The 11231-nt window shown below is 35.2% G+C and overlaps 1 protein-coding gene across 1 annotated transcript; it reads left to right on the plus strand.

The window, feature by feature from the left end:
- Positions 1-1719: 1719 nt before the first annotated feature.
- LOC140830168 (tyrosine-sulfated glycopeptide receptor 1-like) lies at positions 1720-5155 on the plus strand. Its single transcript, XM_073193454.1, has one exon. The coding sequence runs from the start codon at positions 1906-1908 to the stop codon at positions 5062-5064; it is 3159 nt and encodes a 1052-aa protein (XP_073049555.1). The 5' UTR covers positions 1720-1905; the 3' UTR covers positions 5065-5155.
- The last annotated feature ends 6076 nt before the right edge of the window (positions 5156-11231 follow it).

An 11231-nucleotide genomic window follows, 5' to 3' on the forward strand; every position in this document is an offset into this window, starting at 1 on the left:
GCGAAGTTGGACGACCGGACGACGAAAAACCCTAGCTTTTATTCCTCTCCTATATTTCGAATTTTGTGTGTGTGTAGGTGTGTAATTTTCGGCTGCTTTGTGTGTTCAGAAGCCTAGGTTTTCAATTTATAAATTTTATTTTGTATGTTCATAGGCTTAGGTTTTGGGTTTTCAAGTCTAGGAGCAATTCGGCCTACTCAATTTAGTTAAATTGGGCCTAATAACTCTTATTTAATTGAAACATAAAAGTTTATAAACATCAGTTTCCAAAATTAGTATTTTTATCTTTAAAAACTCCTCGTTTGCCCAAAACCGGCTTCTCGGGTAAAATCGAGCTCGTCTCGCAAAATAATTAGAACTCTATCATTTTTAGAAAAATTAATCATTTTTTGAAGCCTTGAAAATATTTAGGGAAAATAGTTATTCTTATCTTGGTCATCATCGGACTCTTTTTCTCAGCCTATTATGGAATATTCGGGTAAAATCCTTTAATTTAATGAAATCATGTCATATAATTATTTAATTATGCAATTATATCTTTAATCATTAATATGTATCATACAAGAATTTAAATCAATTAAATAAAATAATTGTGTAATTTAATTTATTTGCACGCAAGTTACATAAGTTGGTTTTCGCACGTTACATTTCGAAAGCAAGGAAGAACCTTTTATTGGATAATCTTAGTTCGATCTAGTCAAATTGTCCATCCATCTCAAACCCAATTCAGCATATATATATATATATATATATATATATATATATATATATATATATATATATGAACACCGATGAGGTGTCACTCACCTATTGGATAAGCAATTTTTCTATATTTTATCACATCCAATAGGTGAGTGACAAATTATGGGTGCTCACATAGGTGTGCACGATAGGTGTGCAGCATATTAAAACTATATATATATATATATATATATATATATATATATATATATATATATATATAGTACAAGACATTTGAGAATTATATAAATATATATATATATATATATTTTTATATATAGTACAAGACATTTGAGAATTATATATATATATTTTTATATATAGTACAAGACATTTGAGAATTATATAAATATATATATATATATATATATTTTATATATAGTACAAGACATTTGAGAATTATATATATATATATATATATATATATATATATATATATATATATATATAATAAACATAGATGATGATGATAATGACGTTAAAGTGGGAAATTAATCGCACGATCAATAATAATAACAGGAAAAATGAGGTAAAGTCAAATAATAAACATCTGGGAGGGGACAGTCTTAATATGTCAAGTTGCTTCTGGTGGGTCAAAAATGCCGCAAATTGGCCTTATTGGGACAGTTTTTAATTATACCACACACACATATATGATAGTGACTTGGTGCACCATCAACGCATCTTTCCTTCGTGTGTGTGTGTCTCTATATATATATAGCAAACATATAATTTACCTTACTTAAATTGATTGATTTGAACTAGCTAGTTTGGTTGAGCTAGAATTAAGAATTTTTTTTATGACACGGGAATTTGAGATTGTTATTTTTTGATATTTATTGAATAAATTATTTGACACGAAAATAAGAAATAAAGTTTTTTTAATATATCTAATATAACTTGACTCTAATATATATATAAAAAAATCGTTTGAATAAAATTTGCACACCAAAGGCCAAAAGTAAACGCTTTCAATTTAGACCTCAGCTTTTAATATTGCTCCATATATGTCAGCATCACCCACTCTCTTCTAGGTGGGATTGACTTCAGTCTGCACGATCTAATCTTGAATCAAGCACAGAGCCCACATGGGATTTTATTTCAGACGACGATGATGATCAAACTGATTTGAAGGCAAGGCTGTGAGAATCCGACTGAGCAGCCATGCTCTTGAGCATCTCCAATCCTTGTTCATTGTTGAATGTGATGCTGATTACAGTATCCGTGATCAGTTTTTGCTGTGTGGATACCTGCCATGGATCATGTAATGAGCTTGATCTCGATTCTCTGTCATTGCTCAACCTCAGTGTCTCTGCTGCGCCTCCTTTGAATTGGTCTGTTTCGGCTGATTGCTGTGCTTGGGAGGGTGTTGGCTGTGATAGCAGCTCTGGTAGGGTCACAAGTTTGTGGTTGCCATCACGAGGAATAGTGGGCACCATACCTACTTCTTTTCTCAATCTCACCTCTCTTTCAATGCTCAGTCTCTCTCACAATGGGCTCTCGGGGCCTCTCCCAGATGGGTTTTTCTCGTCCTTGAACCTGCTCCGGGTTGTCGATTTGAGCCTTAACCGTCTGACGGGAGAGCTAGCTCAGTGGGATGAGCTGCCTGCTACGATTCAGGAATTCAATCTTTCCAGCAACCACTTTCTTGGAAGGATTCATTCTTTTTTTTTCCAGCAGGGGTTGAGTTTAAGGCGTTTTGATGTCAGCAACAATAGCTTCTCCGGATCTATTCCTTCGGGAGTCTGTGGTTTTTCCCCTTCAATCCAGAGGCTTGATTTCTCTAACAATGAGTTTGCGGGCTCTATACCACAAGGTTTCAGCTCGTGCTCGAATCTGGTGAGTCTACGGGCGGGTTTCAACAATTTCTCTGGCGGGGTGCCGCAGGATGTTTTTGGGTTGTCCGGATTGGAGGAGATGTACTTTCCGGGCAACAGGCTCTCTGGATATATTGATGGAAGGATTACTGAACTCAAAAGCCTCAGAATCCTGGAATTGTATGGTAATCTCTTCACAGGAATGATTCCTCAGAACATCGGGAGGCTCTCCAACTTGGAGGTGCTGAAGCTTCATATAAACAGGCTCAATGGCACAATTCCTTCGTCGCTCACGAATTGCACGAAACTGACAACACTGTATTTAAGAGTCAACTTTCTGGGAGGTGAGCTTTCTGCTTTTGATTTCTCGAGATTTGTGCAACTAAGGTCAGTTGATCTGGGCAATAACAACTTCAGTGGGGGCTTGCCCGAGAGCCTTTTCCAGTGCAAAACGCTCGTCGCTCTTCGGCTGGCGACTAACTCGTTAAATGGAGAGATTTCTCCCAGTATAACGGCTTTACAGAATCTGTCGTTTGTCTCCCTATCTAACAACAGCCTAACCAATATATCAGGTGCATTATCGATCCTGCAAGGGTGCAAGAATCTCAAAACACTAACCCTCTCCTTGAATTTCTATCATGAACAACTGCCTGATGATGAGAACTTCACCAGCTCGGACGGTTTTCAAAATATCCAAGTATTGGCTTTGGGTGGGAATGCATTCACTGGTGTAATTCCAATGTGGATAATCAAGCTAGCGAAGCTGGAGGTTCTTGATCTCTCACATAACAACCTAACGGGCACTATTCCGAGTTGGGTTGGGAATTTCCAAAACCTTTTCTACTTAGATTTATCATTCAATCTACTTTCAGGATACTTCCCGATGGAATTTACCACATTGAGGAGGCTGGCTTTCCAGAAAAATTCGGACGAAGTCGACAGCAGTTACTTGGAGTTGCCTGTGTTTGTTCAGCCATATAATGCCTCCAATCAGCAATACAATCAGCTCACAAACTTACCACCAGCTTTATATCTTGGTAATAACAGTTTATCCGGTACTATCCCGGTAGAGATAGGTCAATTGAAGTTTATATTAGCCTTGGATCTTAGCAATAACAGTTTTTCTGGCAGTATTCCAAAGACGATATCTAATCTCACTAACTTGGAGAAACTGGACCTCTCTGGAAACCAACTTTCTGGCCAAATCCCAGCATCGCTTCGAAATCTCCATTTCTTGTCTTTTTTCAATGTTGCATATAATAATCTTGAAGGTCCCATACCCACAGGGGGGCAGTTCGACACATTCCCAAATTCAAGCTTTGAAGGGAACCCGGGGTTGTGTGGTCGGGTGAATCCTTGCTCTGGTCAATCGGGCACCATTACTAAATCAACAAAGCGAAGCGGGATAAGTAAGAAAACCGTTGTTTTACTGACACTCGTGATCTGTCCAACTATTTTTGCACTAAGTCTGATATTATTCTGGGTCTTTTCAAAGAGAAAAATCCAACCGAAAGATACCTCAGAGAGAAACGATCTAGAGACAGTGTCCTTCAACTCATCTGGAGTATATCCCAGGGATAAAGAGGACAATAGCATAGTCATATTGTTTGACAACAGCAAGAAAAAAATAGAAGATCTAACGATAAATGATATCTTGAAAGCCACAGATGATTTTAACCAATCAAATATAATCGGTTGTGGAGGTTTCGGATTGGTGTACAGAGCGATTTTGGTGGATGGCACTAAACTGGCAATCAAGAAGCTTTCTGGAGACATGGGTTTGATGGAAAGGGAGTTCAAAGCAGAGGTTGAAGCATTATCGACAGCCCAACACGAGAACCTTGTTAGTTTGCTAGGTTACTCTGTGCATGCCGGATTCAGATTGTTGATATATTCTTATATGGAGAAAGGGAGCCTGGACTACTGGTTGCATGAAAAACCTGATGGAGCAATCCAGCTCAGCTGGACAATTCGACTGAAGATTGCTCGAGGGGCTAGTTTTGGAGTGGCTTACATGCACCAGACCTGTGAACCACACATTGTTCACCGCGATCTGAAGTCCAGTAACATCCTTCTCGATCAAAACTTCGAAGCACGTGTGGCAGATTTTGGGTTGGCAAGACTGATTCTTCCGTATCGGACGCATGTCACCACTGAATTGGTTGGTACCCTTGGTTACATCCCACCAGAATACAGTCAGTCCTGGATAGCTACATTAAGAGGTGATATTTACAGCTTCGGAGTTGTCCTGCTTGAGCTATTAACAGGCAAGAGACCTGTTGAGTTGTTCAGGCCGAAGAAGGAGAGGGAGTTGGTTGCATGGGTACAACAGTTGAGGAATGAGGGAAAACAAGAGGAAATCTTTGATCCTCTCCTAAAAGGCAAAGGCTTTGAGCAAGAGATGCTGCGTGTGCTCGATGTCGCGTGCATGTGCGTAAACCAGAACCCCATGAAGAGGCCGACTATAAGAGAAGTGGTCGATTGGCTCGAGAATGTAGGGTCCTAGCAGCTGACTTGTACCAGCAAAACCTCAACAAGCTCGGCGGATTGGCACGCAACTCTGAATTTGTTCTTGATATGTGAATATTCGTTACTGACTTTCGGGTGATTGTTCTCCCATGTTATAGATTTCTGTAGATAATTTTTGAGAAATGAAAGAAATAAAATCATAGCTATAGCAGCACATAAGGTGACATCAAAACATTGACATATTTTTCAGAACGCCTAATATTACATGGAAGCTAATACAGAATTATATTATTAGCTTCCCTTGCTATCACAACCAATACCTTTATTTTACTGAAGATTTTGTACCAAATGTAAAATTCATTTTCAACTTTAGAAGTTATATCTTCTATTCCCACACAAAAATTCTGGTATTCTATAAAATATCCATTTATAAATTTATATTTAAACATTTTACGTTGAAAAAAATTATTTAAATGCATCATTTCATTTGATTAATTAATTTGATTTGCTTACTTTAAATTAATAAATTATCGTAGTAAATTAAATAGCACACACAAATTAATAATTTTTATATCATATATGACAAATAACCCTAGTTTTTATATAATATTCATTGTGATTAATAAATACAAAAAAAATAAAATTATTTTATGACTAAAAATATTATTTACATAAATCTAGTTTTTATAAATATTAATTGTGAATAATAACTACATAAAATAATTTTACAATTATTTGTTTTATGACTAAAATTATTATTTACATCAGTATAACGTTAAAAAAATTGAACTTGATTTTCTGAAACATCAAGAAGGACAAAGCTGGAATTCTGAAGAAAATTAGATTTAAATAAAAAATAATTCACAGAATTGACCTACATTTTAAATTTATTGTCAACATCAATAATGTATTATCCAGTTGCGTCCGTTCGTACCTGTAACATCAAATAAATGAGTATTATTAAAGAATTTTTTTAATGTGGTAGCTTAATTATATTAAAATTGTTAATAAAAAAATGGATTGACATTCTAATCGTGTTGTCATGATATGTGAGACTTGCAAATTTTGAATTCAATCCACCCGATCGAGGATAATGCTCGATCCAATGATTATTAGTTTTTATTTGAAGTTAAACATAAACCCCACATATTTGATCAAAAATATGTTTATTGTGAGACGGTCTCACGAATCTTTATCTATGAGACGGATCAACTTTACCAATATTTACAATAAAAAATAATACTTTTAGCATAAAAAATAATATTTTTTAATAAATTATCTAAATAAAAGATATGTATCACAAAATACGATCCGTTGTTTGATTTACATCAATTGTGCTCGTCAGATGTGTAATGTGGCTAATATTTCCTCGAAAACCTGTTGGGACATAAATGACCAAACTTATTTGCAAATACCATCAAGAAGCTATAGGTCATTTTCCGAATTGAATTTTCTCATCCTCCATCACTTTCAAGGTTATTTATTTGAGATTATTTATTGTCTATTGCCCAAGATGGATTTGATTCAACTTATCGGATGTCACCATAGGGATATGATATAAGTGTTTTCGTAAAATAATTATCAAATTGTTTTGTCAAATAATCCCCAATCTTCTTAATTCCCAAGCTTGCCAAACCAAATCAGTGCAAAGGTTCATTTTATTTTGTAAAATAATGTTTAAAACAATACAGACGCAATCAATACCTGAATAGCAGATATGTTATTTTGCGCAATTTGATGCGAGAAGAAGATTTTCAATCGAAGCAAAAAACAGAATCCACCACGATGCTTTCATACGTGCCTCCCTCAATGTTTTTCCAATAGTTGCAACCCCAAATTATTTTCTAATATGCTCGTTTTTTAGTCTACTCATTATTGTGTGTGTTAACACTTCTATTTTATTATCCTCATCTCTGAAAATATTATATTTTTCACGTTGTCACGTCCCAAAACCGAAGCATATGGACACAAGTGTTGTTCCTAAATCATATATTCGAAAACAACTAACTTCAGATGTTGTTAGAGTATGTGTCCGTCGAGCTAAGTGTTGGCCAAGTGTTCACAATGAAACTCGATGTATAAACAATCTTTATACACAAGTGCTAACTTTTTAGATCCCGTTGAGAAATAAAATATTTCAATGTGTTGAACGGCTTATAAAGGAGTTTATAAGCGCAAAGAAAAATAGAAGTATGACTTCTATGAGAGCATCTACATTGGTTTGTTTTTTGAATGTTATAATGATGAATATTAATTTCCAACCAATGTGATTCTCAGTTATAACTGCCACATAAGCTGTTGCGTTCATATGTTTTAACGGAAGGTTCGATCCTGGGTGTGGGGGCAGTGTCCACACCCAGGATCAAGGGTTGAGATTCATATCATGGGTGATAAAAAAATTAAAAAAAAAAAATTGGGCCAGAAAAAATTTTGACCCTTGGATGTACCCCTGCAGACACTGCCTGCAGAGGTAGGGTGAAATAATCCTGTTTTAACACCATTTGAAAGAATTTTCTTTTTCTTTTTCTTTTTTTAAGTCTCATACTGATACGTATGTACACGCACCCTGCTTAAATTTATGTACTGGACCAGCACGCTCTCTTGAAGGGCGTTTGTGGAAGGTGGCCCACTAAACACGTTGGATTGTGCTCCCAATTTCAATGTTGGATTTAATTTGTTTGTTTTTTATTTTATTTTTTAAAAATAATTCTAAATTAAAAAATAAAACTAAAATTCTTTTATCAAAAAAAAAAAAAACCAACGTCTATTTTTGATTGCAAGCATAGTTCTAAAAATATCTAACGACTAATTAATAAAAAAATACCTAAAATTAGGTTTTGTCAGACTATCTTTGTTTAAATTAAAATAAAGAAAAACTAACGGCTAGTTAACGGTTACTTTAATAAAAAAAATCAAAATTTCATCTATAAATACTCATCACTTACACAACTTATTTCAATCATTCAAACATCCAAATCACTCTATTTGGAATACGCCAAAGTTCAACTAAAGGAATACGCAATCCTTTCGAAAGACACTTCACAAATGACAGAGGAGCAACTTATCATCCACGAACATCTAGTCAACAGATTAGGGGGAGATGGAATATGTAATTTTTATTTATTGTAATTTTCGATTATTGTACTTTTCAATTAATGTAATTTTCGGTTATCATACTTTTCAATTAGTATAGCCATTTCAAAGTTGACGTTGGAATATAGATGCTGTGAAGCAGCAGTTGGAATATAACCGTTGCAAAGTAGCCGTTGGAATATAGCCGTTGTAAGTTGCAAAGTAGCCATTGGAATATAGCCGTTGCAAAGTAGCCGTTGGAATATATCCGTTCATAAGAAAAATAAATAAATAGACACCTTGCGCTCTACATTTATTCATTCTAAGTATATACTATTTGGCAAACACTTTGTTGGAAACTAGATTCTGGAGTTTGACAAAACATAAATCAATCGATTAACAAAATATGAATCAACTGATGCGCACAAGCAAATTCGGCAACTGAAGCAAGTTGATACAATGATATAAGGCAAACTGATCAACTGATCAGTTTCTCAACTGAAGACGTCTCGGGAAAGAACAAAAGGAGACATAACAGATTACAAGAACTTCGCACTTCAATCATTACAGCATAGAACAATGTGTTTCGGCTATTGCAATTAAGACGCCGTATCACAATCAATGAAGAGAACATTGCCCAAGGAATGATGAAGTGGCAATCAACGGATACTAGAATTCAAATACATATCAAAGTTACCGTTGAAAATGAAGTATAAATATAACTGAAGAACAGCAGATAAAGTAGAGACGATAAGCTTGCTGTTACTCTGTCAAAATCTCAGCTCACTCTCATTTGAATTATTCATAGCAATCAAGGCTAGAATCTGAGCTTATTAGCACTATCTAAAAGTTGTTAGACTCAATTGTGATAATATCAGTTACGTACTGAAAATCTTGTGTAGAACTAAGAGTTTCAGTTTTGGCAGTTGTAAGTCCAAACTGAAGTGGGTCTGTACAAGTGTTGTACTTGATCAAAGTCTTTTAGTGAATATCATATCCTTGTGATAGAAGGGGTGACGTAGGAGTAATTAAATTCTCCGAACATCCAGAAACAACTCTTGCATATTTCTTTCAGTTTCGTATTCTATCTTTCAATCAGTTACTTTCCGCAACTATTCTAGTTTAACTGATTGTTATTGACCAACAAGATTCCGAGATTCAGTTTGTCACCAAACTGAACTCAAATATTGTTAAAGAACATTTTTAAGTGTGAGTGTTTATTCAACCCCCCCCCTTCTAAATACTCTTATTACGAGAACCGATCCTATCAAGTGGTATCAGAGCAGTTGAATATTGTTTTTGAATACTTCTGATCTATAAATCTGTTAGCATGACTTCTTTCAATAAAATTCCTATGTTCTCAAGAGAGGATTTTGATGACTTGGAAAATCAGAATGCAAGCTCACTTAGCTGCACAAGATGATGATATGTAGTTTGTCATAACAGACGGACCCATGAAGATTCTGAAAGCAAACACAGCAATAGCCATAACTGAAGGGGCACCACAGAGAATTCAGAAGCCCAGAGAAGAGTGGACAACTGAGGACAAGAGAAAAGCCAATATTGACAATGTGGCCAAAGATACTCTATACAAAACACTGGATAAAGCAACCTTCAACAAAATAAAGATGTGCAAAACAGCAAAAGAAATTTGGGAGAAGTTGATTCAGTTATATGAAGGAAATGACCAAACAAAAGAAAATAAACTATCTGTTGCTGCCCAGAAATTTGACAATATCAAAATGAAGGTTGGAGAATCAATGAATGAGTATGATGAAAGGGTGAGCAGTATTGTAAATGAATTAAATGCACTCGGAAAAGTGCATACTAACAAAGAGGTTGCATTAAAAGTAATGAGAGGTCTTCCAAAGAAATGGGACGTCAAAACTATGGCTATGAGAGAATCATAAGACTTGAACCAGATCGAAATTCATGAACTGTTTGCTGATTTAAAAGCTTATGAATTTGAAATGCAGAACAGAGAAGGAGAACCATCTACTCCTACAACTACAACTGCCTTAGCAGCTGTCAGAACTGAATCAAGCAGTTCAGCTGAGAAATCTGCTGATCAGTTAAGCAATGATGCAATGTCATTATTCATCAAAAAGTTCGGGAGGTTCATGAGAAAGAACCAAGGAAACTTTCAGAAGCAATACCAGAAAAATAATTCAAAAGAAGAAACAAATGCTTGCTACAATTGTGACAAAACAGGTTATTACATTGCAGACTTTCCTAAACCTAAAAAGGACAGTCAAGGATCAACTGACAGAAGAAAGAAACCATATGAGCATAAGAGAAGGCCCAGAGATGATAATAAAACCAACAGAAAGAAATACGAAGTTCTATTAGCAGAAGAGAACAAATCCAAATGGGCAGAAACTGATAGTGATGAATCAGAACCAGAAAGCTCATATAGCTCAAGTGATGAAGAGGAAGTCAAATGTCTAATGGCAAATGATGCTGAAGCAGAATCTACAAGTCAACAGGTATTTGATTTTAGTTCAATTGATTTTACAAGAGAATAACTCATTTTGACATTGCATGATATGATAAATGAGTACCAGAAACTTGCATCATCATTTGAGGAAATGAAATCAAAGCAAAATGATCCCATAGACAACAAAACCAAAACTGATGAATCAGTTGATGAGTTGAGTCTAAGAAGGGAAATTGCTGAGCTAAAAGCGGAGAAAAAGAAAGATCAGTCACTGATCCAGAAATTGATCCTTGAAAATTCAAAACAGACTGAACTCATTCAATCTTGGAATAAGTCGTCTACTGCATTGAATGAGATGCATAATTCTCAAAAATCAGTTTCTGACAAAACTGGTTTAGGGTTCAGTAATCAAGGAGAAACACTTTCAAAAGATACACAACCACAGTTGACAATAAACAAAGGAAAGTACATTCAATTTGTCAGATCAACAGTAGATCAAGAAAAATTTGAGCCTAGCAAAATGAATGAACAATCCATTGAGAATATGTATAAGGCCAAAAGACATGGAGTTGGTTACAATTCAAAAATCTCTACTGACTCAGTAAGTCAGTCATCAAAAAGGTTTGGAAGGAATCGTTCAAATAACTATTCGAATTATCACAACTGCAAACTAGTCCAGAAAAGATACAGACTAA

This window comes from Primulina eburnea, chromosome 1 (genome assembly GCF_022965805.1).
Source record: "Primulina eburnea isolate SZY01 chromosome 1, ASM2296580v1, whole genome shotgun sequence".
NCBI lineage: Eukaryota > Viridiplantae > Streptophyta > Magnoliopsida > Lamiales > Gesneriaceae > Primulina > Primulina eburnea.